Genomic DNA, 21312 nt, shown 5'->3' on the forward strand with positions numbered 1-21312 from the left:
TGGTTAAAGTAAACCAACCTTTGAGCAACCAAGGCCAGGGGTATATATCTGTCCTATCGCCGAAACAGTTTTTAAACGGCGACTGAAACGGCAACCAGCGTGATTGGTAACCATGGACGCCAACTGTGTTAGAGAACAGTCGGACATCGGGTGCGGAGGTTGTTCATGGGCCGGACTCCAACGAATCAACGGCGATGTCAACGCCATTTGCAATGATGCCGTCCACATTCCCTAAACTTCTAGAGAAGTAGAATAACATATGTAAGGGGTTAAAGGTAGTAATTGTCGAACGTGGCGAACTCGCGTCATATTGAACTGGCACGGGACATAAGGAAGGGTCGCTCTTGCGACGACGTTTACGACAACGCCGCTTGTGTTGCCACTACAAAAATCTTTATGAATTAGCACAAAGGGATAACATCAATAGTTTAATATAGCTTAAATGATATTACTTATAGAATATTTGAAAATCGTACCCTTTAAAAGTTCCGTTTATTTTTTCCCCGTCAGTATATGTTAATTTGGCGTTCCATACGGATCGACTTGACAATGAAACTTTCAGATGAAGTGAAAACGTGACCGTGAAAACTTCAAATCAACATGACAATTGAATTTCCGGATCAGTAGACCACCTCCTTTAAAGAAGGTGAAAGACATTTCCTTTTTCCGAATACAGCTGTATAAAGAACATGGGCCCTATCTGTTGTTTTTTGGCCATTCGGAACTTTGGCACCCCTTTCCCTGGCCATGCTAGAGCATATAACCAAACTTTCTACAGGTCAAGAAGAATTTGGGGGCTCCCTTGCATTTCAGGGGAATTTTTAGCTAGAACCCTATTTCTGCTTCATATAGAACCATATATATGGGCTACCCTCCCTCCGTTAGATCGGGTACAGGAACATCACATTTATCTCAATATATTTCATAGAAGTAATATACAACCAGTGCATTGCATAATAATGCTGGCATGTCAAGAGTAAGAAATAACAATTAAAAAATTCTTTGCTTTAATAATAAATTCACTGAGTTTACAAAATCATGATAGGGTTAGCATGCACACTTAACATCAATATATATCTACAACTATATCTATATTATAAAACATCATTTCATCTTACAAATCGCTGCAACAATCCCTAAACAGAAATATAAATATCTATGTAGTCCAACATTGTCTGTTAACATGCCCGGAAAAGAAAGGTAGACAACTCTCACAAGGTGCGTGGTTTGAACTTTGCCTGTGTTGGTGGTGTATGATCACTTAAAGCTTACACATTTTCATACGATTTTGTCGATTTTTTGTCTTATTACATTTTCACAACTTCATAATAGGATTATAATTCCCATACTTTAACATTTCCACCATCAGAAAAATTACATTTCCCCTGTTAAGTTAATAATATTATGCAGAAAAGAATTAATGCAGAAATCTAGCATAAATTCCAACATTCGATATTTTGCATATCGTGTTTCTATCATATTGATGTTGTCAGTCAACTGATCTTGACAATCACAAACAAAAAGAACCCCTTCCATAAGTAAACTCAGCAATAAGGGGACATAATAAGAGTTAGACAACTCATGTGACAGGGGAGATAACTCCCAATCTCCAAACAAAGCACAAATACAAATCTCTCCATTTAACAGAGAACATATCTGTTCCTATAATCATTTGTAACAGAAATTAATTGCGGCTACACTCTATAAATTACTCTCGCATAAAATCAAAAACAAAACTGATATAAACACACCAGATCGGTGATAGGGAATGGATATGGAGGCCCTTAGGCTTGGAAAATGGGTGGATATATATATATATATTTATACAAATACTGATATTCACTTGTGTCTACCCCTTGTAAACTATTGAGAAGCAGCTTATTTGTAACATGTTAAGACACCTATAAGCAGAGGTCTTAAATTGGTTGTGGGAAGCAGTGTAGGCCTATGAAGGGGTAGGGTTTCAGTTCCAAACTGTACTCAAGTATCCACATTGTCAGTGTTTTCTGGGTTTGCATACACTTCAAGATATAAATATTGCAGACTGCATCCAATGACTAAATTTAACATTTGAGAGCAAGCCATTTATTTTAGCATACAAAACCTTGAGGTATGTTTTGATAAAAAATTTAACTTTGAATAACAAATTTGCTTCTTTGCTGCTTTTTCAGAACATTGCGACAAAACTATTTTTGGAAGATACATACATGTTTGTGCAAGGTAACTAAAACGGAGCAACACTCTTAAATAAAATTAAAAAAACAGACACGTTACTCTGTTCAACAAAGACTAACAGTCCTACCAAGAAAACTCAAAATTAAAAATTCATTATTTGAACTGAAATATATTTAATAAATTTTCTCTGTACATAACATCCCTTGGTAAAACCTTTGCTACCAAGAACAATATTAACACCGAATGACAAGAGTTGTAAGTACAAGTATGTCACTTTATTATAAATGATCAACACTACCTCCCTTGTTTTCTATTTGAATTATGTACAAAACCATAGTTATAAAAACCTAACAAACACGTAAACGATATCTAAATAACCAACAAATGAAAAGAGACAACACGTCATCAAAGTAACAACGTTATGTATATGAACACATTATATATGATATAAAAGCACATTGAAATATTATCAATGTACTGTAACGTGTGTGCTGTTCATGTCTGTTTTCATTCATGTACACATTTACATCCCCCCAAACAAGCAATCAATTCCTAACACTGTGAAGAATTCATAATTGTTGAAGCTTAAACAGTCGACAAAAATTCCACGAAATTATATGAACCGATATATTTCAATAGATCAAACAGCTATTTCACTAAAGATCTAGTCGTGATCAAACTTAATGGGATTTACCACAACAAGTCCAACACATAATATCAGTAAAATAGTTTGTACTTGAAACATGAAAACCCTGACCCTTCTGCAGTGTGATTTTGAATAGATATTTAAACATGTTCATTTAATATTCCAACAAAGAAATTACATTCATTATTCTTTATATATCACTTCTCCATTTCTGTGAAGAACTCCCTACCTTAACACTGGTCATGACTCTTTCCACATTTATCCAGGATAACTTTTTCATAACCGATTTTCCTTGTAGTGTATGTACAGTGCGAGACTCAATAATTCATATATATTATCTGAATATACCGTTTTCCTATTGTATACACAGTGATCAGTCATATTTGAACCTCCCCTTTTAATTTTTTCCCATTTCTCCATTTAACTAGATGAAACGTCATCTTCCAATTACTGGATTTATACTATATTTAGGAATACGCATGTCACTTCATATTCACATGAAACAGTCTGCATCTACTCAACTTTTCAAATTTAGGAAATACAAATAATTGTTATGTGTATTGCAAATTGAGAAGGAACATGCAAGCGAAGCCTTTCCTCGATGTTTTGTGAGCTCAAACTTTCGTAACAACGATCTTATCTGATGACGATCAATGTCATGATGCTTTTATACAATGCTTCAAAGATGAGAGATGAGCAACATATTTCATGGGTATATTTTTACATATAGGATGGCCCAAATGGAGTTCTCTACCATAACTCAATTAGTAGTTTTACATGAATATATCAATAAAAATATGAAAAGACCGTCCTGTAAGTTTACAATTTCTAGTAGATGTAACAGTGAATGTGAAAGGTGGCGGCCATCAGATGGGACTCAACATGATATGTAGGAAATTGTCTAATTGTATGTCTAGTCTATCAAAACGATACAACCTCGGAACATAGAAAAAGTTGCACTTCTAAGTCCTGCACTACACATGTTCGTGTGCTGAACACTCAAAAACTTTCTATTATTGTACATAGCTCTCTCTACAATTATATATTTTCCATTCTATAGCAGAAAGGAGAAAACCTAAGGTCTACCACTCGTTAAGACAAAACGAGATGAAACTGTCACGTGGATTTTAAGCTCTTAACCCTCCATGTTGTTCATTTCCTTGGGCTCATTCAAATCTACAAGATAAATTAGAGATAGCAAACATTTAGAATTCTAGGGAAGTTAAAACAACTTATTTATTTTGTTAATATATTTAGATATAAAAGCATACTTTTAAGACAATGAAATAAAAAAAATGGTTGATGTTATGTACCCATCATTAAAGCTGAATGCATTAAATGTTTCCTTTGAATTTACTATCAATCAATTAATTATAAATTACTGGCATTAAATGTGTATTTTTTCCCTGATTTTACCTTAAAAATGGAGTAATTCAATGAACAGTTTTGAATGAAAATGATTTGGAGTTGCTCCAATCACATATAAAAACAGTAAGCTGAAGAGATATTTCATATTAAATAGACTGAACATTATCAAATATCAACAGGGCATTTCAAAATAAATAAGTGTCAGGGAAGATAATTTATCATAAACAAAATTATTTCCCCTTTTGATATTTTCAACGAATTTCAGCTTTAGCTTTTTAGCATTTGATGGGAGCACCTCTTTGTATAAATAACAATGAGTTCTATTTTAATTCTGCAATTTTACAATAATTAAAATGTGATTTTAAATATACAAGTACAATGTATACTTATTCAATTCCTGTAAAGAATTCAAATTAATGATATCACTTGTCAGAATTATACTTTTCATAGAAAATAAATATATTGTAACATGCAGAATTAAAATAAGAAAGAATGTATACAATGTATATAGATGGGGAGTAGGATGACTGATCAGATGGTTGATAGACTACAAGCGAACAGATAGAGTTGGTCGTATAAACTTCAAGTGTGAAGAGATGTGAAGAAAGCACTAACATTTAATATAAACATTGAGTTTCTGATGCTCACGTTTCATGAAATTTACCCCCCCCCCAAAAAAACCCCCCAACCTTTTTCACTGCGTATAATATCATATTTCAAACATTTTTTCATTATGATGAAATTTAACATCTGCATCAGGAAATCCATTGCTTCTGTTTGAGTATGTTGATGAAGGAGGAAGTGGTAATAAAAGGGATGGTACATTGAGACCTGCAGTCGAGAAGACTATATATTGTATCTACATCCCACAGAGCTTATCACAGAGATGGAGAAAAAACAGAAAATATTCATGCCAAAAAAATATCATCTACAGAATGTGGTCCAATAAAAATCCATTTTATATGTGCTTATCTGGTTAGCTAATGCTGTTTAACGAGATTTAATAATAGGCTAAGATAACTATTACACCTTACATAGCTCAACATGTTTAAACTCTTATGGTTTTATAGTGATATAATGAAACGAGGAACTAGTTCCTTTTTTCTTTCTGCACACAATAATAAATTGTTGAATGTTTTAAATTTACATCCTTAAAACAAGTAAAGCATTAATGAATGAATTATTTCACACAATACTGACTGTACTTGTGTCTGGATACACACATGTAGTTTATTTTCTTGGTTATCTTACCAGGTATCGATGTGATAATAACTGATCATAACATTATGAGAATGTTTCCTCAATGATTACGAATAACTGACTGAAAGTGTAATGGTGGCTTGTTATGTATCAAGAGTATTTTATTATGACTTATGTATAATTTGAGCTCATGGTCGACTACAATTAAAAAACAGATGATTCTTTGATTTTTCCTTCTTATTTCCCCCCATTTTTTTCTTTCTCATTTCCAATCACCACAGCTCTTTTCCACTAAGTGCATTTCTAGCCCTGAGGTTTTCACTTTACTAAACAAAATGCTAGTCAGAAAAGATTGCAAAAATATAAAACATCAAAACTCCAAATCTTGTTTTAAAATTAAATGCATTCACAGTGTTGTAAACATAAAATCACAAAAATATGCAAGATTGAAAATTGAGAAAATATACAAAAGAGAAATGACTACACACAAAGATAGATATGGTAATAATTGAAGCAAGGGCAGCAAGAAAAACATGTATTTTGAAAACTGATGGTTGCATACACCACTACACAAACATGTAACACTCGCTCAAATCTGGTTTTTACACTTTGTTTTCAACCATACTAGTGAAAAGGAATTATTCATAAGAAACCGAAGAAGTAGGAAAATATAGATTTCAAACTTTTTTAGTGAAACTTATATGGTAGCCTGTATCTGCTGATGGTTCATACGTCCATCTAGTTAACCAATTCAGTGTCATTTAACTATTTGATCTAAAAAGTTTTCTTTAAAGGAAAATGTACTGTACCTGGACAAGCTATTCATTTGAAATAAAATACACCCTGTGAAAATTGCAATCCCGCTCTCTAACAATATAATATCAGTGTTACTGTTTTTGCACCGACTGTTAATTTGATCAGGATGAATTTCATCCTAAAGCTAGTTAAAATACCACAACATGCTTCCTATTTTTGCCCCAATATGCTGCTTGTTGGGTAAAGAAGGTCAAGGAGAAACAGACACAGATTGGTTCAAGGTTGGGGGGTCAAACTGATCTACTTGCAAGGGAGGTAACTCTGCACAAAGAGATGAGGAAGGAATATCTGTTCATTGAATAATATCAATCTTGTATTGATTCTTTATTCTCAGTCTATGGTTTACTTCAATAAGCAGCTTGCTATATGGTTACATCTTCCATTTGGAGTATAGTTAACAATACATTTTTTTATTTAAGTTTACCTGGTTTCTAGGTTAAATCTGATACAGAAGTCTCGGATATACAAACTTATTCTCAACTCCAAATAATGTTTGACAAACCACTACACCATCACATTCTTCAGATAAATTGTGCCAATGAGCATTTTTTTCATTGTCATAAGATTGCCTGTATAATTTCCAAGTTTACTACAACAATAGACATAAAATTAATGCAAAATATTGTTTGAAATTCTAATGGAACAAATGTGCCTAAATGAAAAGATGAGCAACATAAAGTATTTAAATATTATATTAAAATCACTCGTTCCATACAATCTAGCTATTGAGTTTCTACAACTTTAATGCTGTACATACACAGGGCATGTAGATAATGGCAGGATCAGTAGACAGCAACCATTAGTTTTCAATCTATACAATCATAGGTCTACTGTGAATGCAAGATCTAGTGAAGATAGAACACTTTTACTGTCCCGATGGATCCAGACAAGGTGTGACTGGTGATTTGCATAGTATGACATCAACATTGAATCAAGGTACTAGTTGATCAGAAAACTTGTTCTTCATAAGTTTGTTAACTTTGAGGGTCTAATTTATTATTTTTTCTATGAAGTACCAGGTCAACTATGAAGTTTAACATTGTTGTTAACTCTTTCACCCCTAGGTAACTTTAGTAGACTCTACCATACATTGATCTGGATGAGTCCATTATCGTCTACAGGGGTGAAAGGGTTAAGACGAAGCACTCATACACGGTACCTTTTACATTTACATGCCACCAAACTCTTGTTGCCATCCCTGCATGATGTTAAAAAGTGGATTTCTCTGAAAATGGATTTCAATAATGCCTACATGTATATAGTGTAGGACAAATTCTGATGTTTTTCTTTTAAAATACATCAATTAGTTTGTATTTACCATTCCACTGAACACTATCAATATTGATGAATATAAGATTAACACTACCACAGAACAAGTCTGGACCATTGAATGTTAAAGACCAATTTTACTTCTGTCATTGAAGGTGACAGCAACGACATTTCTGTGCACTTGGGTTCCTTACGGAGGGTTGCTTGTTGCTAAGTGCTCAGTGCGGTGTCAAATCTTCATTTGTTAAAACGTGAACTAAGAGGTTCCATGGTGAAATAGAAATGACAACAAACACGAGTCGATCCAGAAAAAGCCTGCATTCACAGTAGAGCAAAAAAAAAGTGACTAAAACTTAAATGTCTAAAAATAGCTTAGCAGAATCAGTCATCAGCATAAGGAATACTTTCTTGTCGACCTAGCCAAGGGCGGGTCGACTTTTCCTCTACCTCAGGAGAGCTCGCAAGAACAGGCTTTTTGGACACGCCCCCTTTCTGGGCATTTTGCAACGACTGAAGACTTATAACAGAAGGTCGGCTACGTTTATCGTAGCTGTCGAAGTGCGTAGAATCTAAGTCCATTTGGAAAGCATTTACAACACGTATCTGAAAACAGAAAAAAATACACAACAATTAGGAAGACGACAACAAGTGGACACAAACACTTTAGGAAAGCCTTGGGACAATATTCATTATAAATGGCACGTTACTCTATTGAACATTTCTATAAAATCATCTTTATCTATATATGATAAATACCACTAGTTGATGATTGACATGTTATATTCTATCTAGATACAATGTTACAGACAAATGGGAAATAGATCAAAAAGACTAGCATACATTTCAAATATCATACATGCAAAAACTTTTTTCTGGAGGTATTAAAATTAAAAAAAGTCATAAATTTCATGCAAAAAACTAAATAATAAGCATTGCACAAAAAAAATAAAAATTTGGTTGCAATTTGGGGTAAAAATAAGCCCATGCATCAGCATCAATTAACATGCTAAATAATAGACTGTGCTGCGGTAAAAATCTGTTTTCCAAATATTTGGAATCTCACATAAGCTGTCCTCATTAAACTTTGTAAATACCCCTACATTGGAATTTGTTTGGGTACAAATGCTGATCTATAAGAAATAATGATAATTCCAATGCTTTGATTTGGGCGTAATTAGCAATTCTCTCCATTCCTAAATAAAACATGATCATATCAAAATATCATTTTAAATAAACAAATTTTCCTCCTGTTTTCTATCGATTCCTTGTTTCCTTCTAAGAAATGTGTTCTGGGATTTTTAATCGTGCAAAGGTAAAAAAAGAAGTTGCATTTTGTGAATAAAAGCAAACATTACGATGGAGGTGGTGTTTCAGATGAACAGGATTTTCCACGGAATGCCTCTTAATGAAACATATATGCACTGGTTGGGTAAAACAATCGGGGCAAATTTTACACACAAATATCATGTGCCTCAAAGTTTAGGAGACTTGCAGTGGAGACGATACCTAAAACACATGGACAGATGGGGTCAAAGTTCACAATGATTGCAAGATTCAAATCCATCACTAGGATAATCAATTAAGAAACAAATGGGACAGGACCAATTTCTTTGGAAACAATACATATAAAAGGGTAAAATACCAACTTGACATTTACATAACTCCAAGATTTCCATGCACCATGTTGAGTTGTCTACCTTTGTTTGAAATCTTCTATGCTGGAAAGATCATCTGATATTGACATCAGTGTATGAAAATATAATGAATGCAAGTTGGTCTCCATTACGTGGGTAAGTAGGTCGTGAATCGTCTTGGTTGGAAATGTGAAAGATAATACTGTTCACTCTAAAAAGAATATGAATGTTGGACAAGATCCTACAACATAATTTCAATTAAGCTACATGATTTTCCTTAGCAACTTAATCTGAGGCTTCATGGATGATGATGATTGGTACCATTTCACCATTGTTGGAGTTGCTACTCTCTGTTTCAAGGAACAGAGTCCATTCTGCATACAAAGATGACAGTATTGGACAAATCATAATGAATTCACATGCCTACCAATAATAATGGTGTGAATTTGTTGTCAGGGACAATCACGCATTCCCAAAATATCAACAATATTGTATATACAATAGATGTCATTGCATGCATAACAAAAATATTCATGTGATCTTAACATCATTTCACTGTATGTATCTTAAAATCTGGAAAAAATAAAACACATATATACATTTTAATAGAAATAAACTAATTTCAAATACATGTATCATCAATATTTTGGGCATTCATGAACTGTCATCACCCAATTCAGAAAACTTATGTTTTAATTTGCTGAAAATGATGATGATGTTTAAGACACCAAATGTACATTTTCATTGCAGTAGAAATCTGGAGACCAAAAAGCTATAAAAAACCAAAAAGATTACAAACCCGCAATGTTATAAATATTCCACTATTCCGTTGATTATCAAACATACATTCATCATATTGATTTTATTTTAAAATATAATTTGGTCCATGCTTTTAGGATTCCTTCAAGATTTCCAACTTGCAGTTACATAGTACATACTAACAGAAAATTCAACTCTGGCATATTTGTTGACATAAGATTTTATTTCAGATTAAAAGCCCATCAAGTGTGTCTGGATCTTCATTCCGTCATAAACAGTACAAGCTATATAATAATATCATCCAAGTTGTACTCCAGACAGGACCCATACAGAACTAACATATATGTACACACAGTTTAGGTAGGGAGGTGGTAGCTAGCTAGTACATCAAATTCTGCAAGACAAGTATATAACTCTTAAACTAGTTTCTTGCTCTTCTCTTTAGTTAAATATAACTTTCCTTTAATTCAAAAGAAACTTTTCACAATATAAATATTTTCTCTATGAATATCTTCAAGTCATAAAAATAATCTGTGCATTTACAGGGGAAAATTGAATATGCAAAATGAAAATTTATATCTACACTGTATTTCATCCTAATCATTCACAGGTGAATATTCTACCTGTATGAAATTACAGGTTGTTTTTTTTTGTTTTTTTTTAAGAATCTTACAGTTAAGGAAATTGTTTTCTTGGATCCTAGATTATTCAATAAATAATGGGTTAACTCAAGGTAATATAACTTATACTTTTAGTAGTTAGCAATATTAGTTTTAATAATTTGTCAAAACATGTTTCTATAGTTATTTTATACAAAGTAATATGTCTAATGTCACATGAAAGACTACAAATCTAAAAGAACTTAGTACAAACAATTTGATATCATTGGCCATGTATCGCTCACATTCCGTGCAATAAAACTAATAAAATCCAGAATTATAAAAAAAACCACACAAATTTTAATTCAATTTAGGTACTTTTTGGAACAATGATTAGTCTGACCAAAAACTATTCTTTCCCTCACCACACTTATTATTTGCATTCATAGATTAAGAAATCACTCTATCACAAGCTCAAGTTTAGGAAATACACCAAGCCCTGTTTGTTCCCAAAGTTAATCTGTCAAATTATATCATTTATCTCGTGTTATCCACTGTTGTAGCACCCACGCATAAAGCGTAGCGTAACCAATGAGAACATTGAGGCAAATTGGCAAATACTAGGGATAATCTTAACAACAAACATAGGTTTCTTTATTAATGTAACATGTTACCAAAAGTATCGTTGAAATGTTAACATTCAAACAGTGGTGAGTTGAACATACTAGTATATTTTTATAGCTGTTTAGGATTATTTCATTTCATTTTTTCGAATTTAAATAACATTCAAAATTCAAGATGTAGAAATAAATACAATATAGCGATCTTATGTCTCTCTACAGTTTCTGTCAAAAATTGATTAAAAAATAAAACACTGTAAATTTTTCTAAAATACTACTGTCAAAGAAAGAAATCTATGTTAATCTAGATATTATCAATCAATGTATTGTGTGTACTTGATGCCGACTCCATAAAAAAAAAACAGGATAACGGACAAAAAACCCAAACATTCTAATTTCTGACTACATGTAAACTTAAAAAACTTCTGTAGTTTTTTTTTTTTTTTATCTAATAACTAAAATATTCAAATGACCATAGAAATTCAAATATATATACATATGTAGGTTATCAACATTTCATTATGCTTTTTACAAATAAATATTTAACAAGTTTAACACTATTCACACTTACACACACACACACCTCCACTGCTTATACACACACACACTAACCTCCACTGCTTATACACACATACACATACTGCCACACACACTGCCAAACATGGGAGAAGGAGTTCCTTACTATATAAATATAGAGGTATGAAAAACTAGGTCAATCTGTCAAGGTCAACGGTTCCCATGGATACCATTGCCAGAAACAATTACAATGTCAACAGTGGTGATTACACAGTCATTATTGTCATAAAAAACCCTGTAAAAACTCATACATACACAATTTGTGCTCTAACATTAGATCTCTTACAAATAATTACAACAGGCAAGTCTCTTACTACACCAGGAAGCTACTGTTAACTATTTTATTGTACCTGATAAATCCCGTCCTCTTACACATTGTAGCTGAATGTATACCTCCTACACCTGGTAACTGAATGTATACCTCCTACACCTGGTAACTACAGGTAAATATCTTAACCTGGTAATTACAGGTAAGTCTCTTATATTTGGTTCACCAAATATAGGTCTCATAACCTGGTAACTATAGATATATCTCTCACACCTGGCAGTTACAGGTAAATATCTTAACCCGGTAATTACAGGTAAGTCTCTTATATCTGGTTCACCAAATATAGGTCTAATAACCTGGAAACTATAGATATATCTCTCACACCTGGCAGTTACAGGTAAATATCTTAACCCGGTAATTACAGGTAAGTCTCTTATATCTGGTTCACCAAATATAGGTCTAATAACCTGGAAACTATAGATATATCTCTCACACCTGGCAGTTACAGGTAAATATCTTAACCCGGTAATTACAGGTAAGTCTCTTATATCTGGTTCACCAAATATAGGTCTAATAACCTGGAAACTATAGATATATCTCTCACACCTGGCAATTACCAGACCTTAACCTGCATACTACCTCTAAGTCCATTAACCTGATATTACAGACAAATCTCTTATACCTAGTAGTTACAGGTAGGTCTTGTAACCCTGGTAGTACAGGTAAGTCTTGTCAATCTGGTAATAACAGACCCCTGACACAGGTAGCATACAGACTGGAGCACAGAAACCAACCATGCTTTATTACACAAGTCTACACTGTTGTAGAGGTAACACCTTGCTGTTCGGAACACAAAACAGCAATTCTTAACTGCTTTATTGCTATCTTTGATTGAGCACAATATTCTTACTGTGTCCCCTAATCTTTCAAACTGTATAACAACCTTGCTGACATGTCTACCTGGTATAAAGTTCATAGCAATAATTGTACATCATTGTTTTTATGTATGAGCCAGTCTTTATGATCGATATAAACATTTCCATAATCTGATTGCTTAATAGAAATAAATTACAGTAAACAGTTGAATTAATTAAAGGAAATGTAGGAAAAAAAATGTAAAAGGAAAGAGATAAATCATACAACTTTAGTAACTTGGGTAAAAAAATCCATACTTTTCTGAGGTGCAATGCTTTGTCTGTAGTACTAAAACAAGTGCAGCTGTGGACAGGAACTTTTTTATTTCATCATTTTTCAAAATCATCAATTACTATGAGGAACTTTTCAAAAGAATAACCTACCATGTGTTTAAAAAAAAAAATCTACCTTGCCAAGCATCAATTAAAACTGCTATATCTGCTCATTCTAATAAATGTTTCAAGACTTAGTTACACGTACTCCACAAGGATAAACAGTCTGAACTTCCATCATCAGAATACCGTGGTCAAATCGGCGAGTTCCTACTATTGAAACACCAAGAGGGATTGCCCATTTACAGGGTAAATACAATAGCAATGTGCACCGAACTTAACCAACCATTCGGTTACAAATGTGTCGCCACAAAATCCAAGATGACTTATCAAATCACTGTAATTAAATATCCAGAGAACCTGTCCAATCAAAGAGTTCCTTCCAAAAAAAATAGAGAACCATGACAAATTGACATATTTGTTCAATCATGTGACCGTTAACTTTTCATAAATATACCCTGAAACACTACCCAATTAAGTGCTTTACAACTGACCAAATAGAGTTTTTTTTTAGTTTCATTTTAACGAGTAGAAGACGACTATTTCTTATCTATCACACTCCATCTTTTGTTGCTTTCATTTGCAAACATAACAGAATCTTGTTAGGATTGAATTAATTGCATAAATAATGACTGAACAGAAAAAGCCAAAACATCTATAAAATGAATTTGCTGAAGAAAGTTCCCCACTCACACAATCATTCTGTTTTCCTGTATATCTTTCCCTGCCCACTGACATAAGCTACCCCCCTCTAATGCCCAAAACTAATACCTTGACAGTGTGTCCACCGTCAAGTCTGCTACAGTTTGGGCCTACAATTATCTTTGGTTTTAATATTCAAAAATATAAAATTAGCTTTAGGAATATATGCACTTCATTACGATTCCCAAAATTTTGAGATAGTAGCATAACATTAATATAAAAGGTGTTTAACATAAGTATGGCAAACTAAAATTACTTTCCAAAGATATATACACTGAACTGAATAAAAGACAACAATGACAACAATGCAAGTAGACACCTTCAAGCAGTCAAAGCAAACCTGAGGGAAATGAGAGAGGGCGTCGTCTTAATTGTCCAATGATCACTTTTATGCAAATAATAAACGCCTACTGCATACACTATTATTTACATGTTAATTGTGTTGTATAATTATTACTTTGCTTCAAAGGGAGAAAACTGTCTTTTGTGATTTTTCTGTACACTATGTACAAAGTTGCAAACATAATAATGGCTGATATTGTGGGAGTAAATGAAATGTACATATTATAACTAATCAGGTCTATTACTTCATGAAATAAATTTTGCAGACTACACATTATGTATTTAATATATATACGGGAAACAACATACAGCTGCGGAGGGGTCAAACGAAACATTAGCAAATTGTTTTGTTTATACCTTGTCAAATATATAAGGTCTTGATTTTGTGGACATGGGATTTGCTTATGTGAAAATAAATTTGATCATTAACTCATGGAAATACAGAAAAAATTATATTTTGAAAAAGACAGCATAATATAACATTAATGTTTGAATTTGTTATCACATGGGTAATTAATACAAATGGGACTCCGAAGATGGTTTGCAAGATATGCTGAAATAAAGAACATAACTTTCTCCAGAATAAAAAAATATATATATTTAGCAGGTTTGACAGTGGTATAAAATAACTTGGACAGAAGTAAGGGTAAAGTTAAAAGTAAATTCTCAGGTCAACAGACAGTAAAATAGAGCTACCCTCCTGTAAGTCCCGTGCCATAAAAGACCTTACAATATGAAAATATTAAGTTCCGTGCCATAAACGACCTTTAACAGTATGAAAATATTAAGAAAAACCCCCAAACTTTTTTACTTTTATGGGAAATGTAGAAAATTAAGTGTTATGTTGAGATAAAATTCTCCAACCTTGATCATGATTAATATACAATAACCACTTCAAATGACCATAAAAGAAACAAAGCACATATACGAAAACATACATAGAAAATCAAAATGGTTGCTATAGTAACAGACATGGATGCAACAGATGGACTGGTTTTGGTGCTGCTACCCGTCATCTTCGTTGGTGGGACACAAAGTATGGTGCAGGAGGCGCATGTGATCACATACATTTTTGTTTTGTTTTTTTAACCATAGTGTTGCTATGACAACTATTAAGTGCGGACAGGTAAGGAGTAACTTCCACTTGATTTAACAAAATAATACTACACAATATACAGAATGTTAAAACATAAATCGGATCTTGATCACAACTGCGATTCTGATTGGGCGCCGTCCACATCTGGGGAGGAAGGATGGGATACAGGTTTACGATTCCCCTTTGCTTGCAAAGAGTGGAAACTGTGAATGGACGACATACTATGACTGTCATAGCGTGAATCTAAGCCCATGCGGAAAGCATTGACAACACGAATCTGAAATCAAAAATCAGAAACACAACATAAGACTACAATATATACAAGTCACACTCACAAGATTAATATCAACGCAGAAATCACAAAAGATGGAATGTATTCATCAGTTTCCTGGGAGTGTTTACTCTCAACAATGTTGTTTAGTATCCATCACCAGGACAGCACAACCCTTTCTATTGATTAGTCAGTCCCACACAACCCTGTACAGACTAGTCAGTCCCACACAACCCTGTACAGACTATTCAGTCACACAACCCTGTCTACAGACTAGTAAGTCCCACACAACCCTGTACAGACTAATAAGTCCCACACACACCTGTCTACAGGCTAGTAAGTCCCACACAATCCTGTCTACAGGCTAGTAAGTCCCACACAACCCTATCTACAGACTAGTAAGTCCCACATAACCCTGTACAGACTAGTCAGTCCCACTCAACCCTGTCTACAGGCTAGTAAGTCCCACACAACCCTATCTACAGACTAGGAAGTCCCACACAACGCTGTACAGACTAGTCAGTCCCACACACCCCTTTACAGACTATTCAGTCACACACAACCCTATCTACAGACTAGTAAGTCCCACATAACCCTGTACAGACTAGTCAGTCCCCCACAACCCTGTCTACAGGCTAGTAAGTCCCACACAATCCTGTCTACAGACTAGTAAGTCCCACACAACCCTGTACAGACTAGTCAGTCCCACACAACCCTGTCTACAGGCTAGTAAGTCCCACACAATCCTGTCTACAGACTAGTAAGTCCCACACAACCCTATCTACAGACTAGTAAGTCCCACACAACGCTGTACAGACTAGTCAGTCCCACACAACCCTTTACAGACTATTCAGTCACACACAACCCTATCTACAGACTAGTAAGTCCCACACAACCCTGTCTATAGACAAGTAAGTCCCACACAACCCTGTACAGACTAGTAAGTCACACACACCCTGTACAGACTAGTCAGCCCCACACAATCCTGCACAGACTTACTAGTCTGTAGACAGGGTTATCAGTCACACACAACCCTGTCTACAGACTAGTCAGTCCCACACAACCCCGTCTACAGACTAGTAAGTCACACACAACCCTGTCTACAGGCTAGTCACTCACACACAACCCTGTCTACAGACTAGTAAGTCCCACACACCCCTGTCTACAGACTAGTTAGTCCCACACAACCCTGTACAGACTAGTAAGTCCCACACACACCTGTCTACAGACTAGTAAGTCACACACAACCCTGTCTACAGACTAGTCAGTCCCACACAACCCCGTCTACAGACTAGTAAGTCACACACAACCCTGTCTACAGGCTAGTCACTCACACACAACCCTGTCTACAGACTAGTAAGTCCCACACAACTCTGTCTATAGACAAGTAAGTCCCACACAACCCTGTACAGACTAGTAAGTCACACACAACACTATACAGACTATTCAGTCACACAACCCTGTCTACAGACTAGTAAGTCACACACAACCCTGTCTACAGGCTAGTCACTCACACACAACCCTGTCTACAGACTAGTAAGTCATACACAACCCTGTCTACAGACTAGTCAGTCCCACACAACCCTGTCTACAGCCTAGTAAGTCCCACACAACCCTATCTACAGACTAGTAAGTCCCACACAACGCTGTACAGACTAGTCAGTCCCACACAACCCTGTACAGACTAGTAAGTCCCACACACCCCTGTCTACAGACTAGTTAGTCCCACACAACCCTGTACAGACTAGTAAGTCACACACCCCCTGTACAGACTAGTCAGCCCCACACAATCCTGCACAGACTTACTAGTCTGTAGACAGGGTTATCAGTCCCACACAACCCTGTCTACAGACTAGTCAGTCACACACAACCCTGTCTACAGACTAGTAAGTCACACACAACCCTGTCTACAGACTAGTCACTCACACACAACCCTGTACAGACTAGTAAGTCACACACAACACTATACAGACTATTCAGTCACACACAACCCTGTCTACAGACTACAAAGTCACACACAACCCTGTCTACAGACTAGTCACTCACACACAACCCTGTACAGACTAGTCAGTCACACACAACACTATACAGACTATTCAGTCACACAACCCTGTCTACAGACTAGTAAGTCACACACAACTCTGTCTACAGACTAGTCACTCACACACAACCCTGTACAGACTATTCAGTCACACACAACACTATACAGACTATTCAGTCACACACAACCCTGTCTACAATCTAGTAAGTCATATACAACCCTGTCTACAGACTATTCAGTCACACACAACCCTGTCTACAATCTAGTAAGTCATATACAACCCTGTCTACAGACTAGTAAGTCACACACAACCCTGTCTACAGACTAGTATGTCACACACAACACTATACAGACTATTCAGTTACACACAACCCTGTCTACAGACTAGTAAGTCACACACAACCCTGTCTACAGACTAGTAAGTCATATACAACCCTGTCTACAGACTAGTAAGTCATATACAACCCTGTCTACAGACTATTCAGTCACACACAACCCTGTCTACAGACTAGTCAGTCACACACAACGCTGTTTACAAATTAGCAAATTGAATAATCCTGCCTTGAGATTCACCAGTGACGGGCATCTTCCACAGTATACCACAAGAATAACTCATGCTCAAGAGGGAGCTAAGGTGAAACAGATTGGGACAGTATTACAGAGTGGAAAGGTCAGAATAAGTTGATTAGTATTAGACAGCATATCCTTTTCTAGAACAAGACCAGCTATTAAACAAGATTCCAGTAGAAACACTAGAAGTCAACTGAATATGACAAGATTCTTCTGTAAGAAGTTTTTGCTGCAACTGAATATAATGTTTCCTACACTGAACAGGAAAACAAGCATTCCAAAAATTCAATTAATCAACTGTATACTGGATTTGTAGTCTATACCTAATTTGGACCTATCAGTTTAATTCTCCAATAGCCTGACTACATATGTATTTTTGCTATTTTATGGTTCATTTGCATTTAGATAAAACTTGTAAACAATGGTTTCTTCCCTTCAGGTAACAGAAATAGCCCAAGTTTCCAATATGAAAAAAAGTGATATAGCACAAGGTTTGTGTAATATGGAAATGATGAAAAACAATGAAAAAAAAGATCAATTATTCCTAGGGGATCATTCTTCTCTTACAAAAACGTATATACATATTTACAAGAAGATTGATTAACAATGACAATAGATCATACAATAAATTTCCATCGTATATAAAAAAAATCCTCCTACTTATAAACAGTGTACACACACTGTATATTAACTTATTTAAACACAACAGGAGTTATTTATCTGCCTGTCATAACAGGCTGTATTATAATGGAAAAATTCTCTCCACGCCACACAAGTCCTGATCTAACACAGGAGTTATTTATCTGCCTGTCATAACAGGCTGTATTATAATGGAAAAATTCTCTCCACGCCACACAAGTCCTGATCTAGCATAGGAGTGTAAATAACAAGTTTATAGATCCTCCACACTCAGATGTTAAATGTACACTGGCATTAGATTATAGGTGTGTTTGGGACAGGACAGTGCGCCAAGGGGGAGGAACTCTGGAGCATTCAAATATCTTAAACAACAAGAGGCTTTGTTTCAACTATCATTATCTAATCAATTACTTTGTGTTTATTTACAAAGGGTCTAAATGGCCTCAACTAGGCACCTAACTGTCATTCTAATACCATTACAGTTCACTAGAAGGAAGGGGAGATAATTTGCTTTCTACATCAGAAGGGCAGATAACTCTACATATGGGTATCTGTATCTATTCATTGATTTTCCATTTTTTCTCTATACCGATATGTCTTCTTATGGTTTTAGAAATTCATATAAAGAATCTCAGAAATTCTAAATCAAGTTCACTACAGACAAATTCTTTCACACTAATAAATAGAAATAACAGGGTAAACAACAACTTTCTGTATATCAACCAAAATTCCCTGCCTAATGATAGAATGTAGGTCTGATTCCTTGTAAGGCGGGAATAGAATAAGTAAAGAAACACTACCAAATAATAGTTATATAGATGTTTCTGTAATACTTTTAACATCGGAATGACTGAATGTCTTTGGGGGCGATTGTTTATGAGTGGGGTTTGTAGGACCAAGGAGAGGAGATGGCTGCTTGGAAACAAGGGGTACATTTTCAAAGGAATGACTTTTAGTTTTAAAGGTAGGATCCAAGGGAGAGATTGGGGATCGTGGGGAGGGTATGTCAGATGATTTGGTTTTGATTCGAAATGATCTCTCATAGTTGTTGATCGCTTCCTCACAAATCGGGCGCGGGCCCTGATGACTTCGCGAACTACGCAAGCTGTGCAAACTGTGGAAACTGTGTATGCTACGTTTTTCTTCAAGGTCTTCCAGTGTGCTTTTAAATGCTCTCACTACTCGCAGCTGTCAAAGGAAGAAAGAGATTAAAATTTGGCTTTCAGAAAATAAGGACGAGAAAAAATGAAGAAACTGAAGAAACATGACGACGATCCATTTTTTGTTTGCTATTTGCTCGTCTAGCAAACAAGAGGCAAGATGATAATGCAGACCACATGTACTGATCAGCCGTGCTGGGACAGACATACATGAGCCCGCAGACACATGTCCCTAACAACATGACAGATTACCGCAGCTACAATCAGGCTACACTACACTGGACACAAGAGGGCGGGGGCGTGTGATCATACATGTGATACCGCAGCCCACAATACAATTGACGGCGGTTGTCAGCTTGGGTATACACATACAACAGCGTCACAGAACCACAGTAGCGTTGAGTTGGGCAGCTCAGGATGGGGGAATACACTAAGGCCAACAAAACACACATAGCGTGGAAATAAAAAAGGAAAATGAAAAAATAAGACAAGGAATGGAAGGGAAGGAAGTCATTTATGAGGTACAGTTACAGAATAGGATTACAATTGACCAAAGTAAACCATCAGGAAGTCTCGAGTACCAAGAAACTAAACTACCACCTAAGGGGTAGCAGGAAACACTACTAATATATCCAGTCAAATAATAGTCACAAAACACTAAAACGTCCTACAAATAAATGGGTTAGTATACAAAATTCAGGTACATATGTATTCTGAGTATACACATACATATATATATACAGCAAATTCATCATCTCACCCCAAAAGGAACAAAAACTTAATAATGGATGCATAGAGCATTTTGTATACTACTCTAAATGCAAAAATGTTATAGAAACAGAAAAGTTCTATTCAAGAAATCAAAATCATTTCTATCTACATTTTTAAAGATACAAGTTCAAAATTCTAGTTAGAAGAAAATGAAGCAAACCATTCCATTAAAATTAGTATTGTTGAAATAATCACATTAGAATAACTCGGATGCACGGTAATGGAAAATTACACTTCAATATATTATTTGTTTTGTTAATGTTAAGAGACAAGAGTCACTGCATGATAAGTAGCCATAAACGTTTTAATGCTTTTTAAAACTTCTGTTTTTACCTTAGATAAATTAATGCATATAATAAATAAATCTATTTTTTCTTTTCCTATCAAACACTCAATTCATTTTATTAAACTTTTAGGGCATTTTTGTACTTAACACTACCGCTATATGACTGAAATTTGAGGTGTCTTGGTAGTGTTGAAGTCATCAAACACAAAATGAGTGAAATTAGTTTCAATTTGTGTTAAAATACAAGACAAACAAGG

At 35.0% G+C, this 21312-nt stretch overlaps 1 protein-coding gene across 1 annotated transcript in view; it reads right to left on the bottom strand.

Annotated features, from left to right (window-relative positions):
- Positions 1–990: 990 nt before the first annotated feature.
- LOC110443351 (plasma membrane calcium-transporting ATPase 2-like) overlaps positions 991–21312 on the bottom strand; it is a 160868-nt gene continuing 140546 nt past the window's right edge. Inside the window, exon 25 of the mRNA XM_021487528.1 lies at positions 991–8077. Coding sequence (XP_021343203.1) covers positions 7856–8077 — 222 coding nt within the window. The 3' untranslated portion in view covers positions 991–7855. The remainder of the gene's footprint in view (positions 8078–21312) is intronic.

This window comes from Mizuhopecten yessoensis, unplaced genomic scaffold (genome assembly GCF_002113885.1).
Source record: "Mizuhopecten yessoensis strain PY_sf001 unplaced genomic scaffold, ASM211388v2 scaffold716341, whole genome shotgun sequence".
NCBI lineage: Eukaryota > Metazoa > Mollusca > Bivalvia > Pectinida > Pectinidae > Mizuhopecten > Mizuhopecten yessoensis.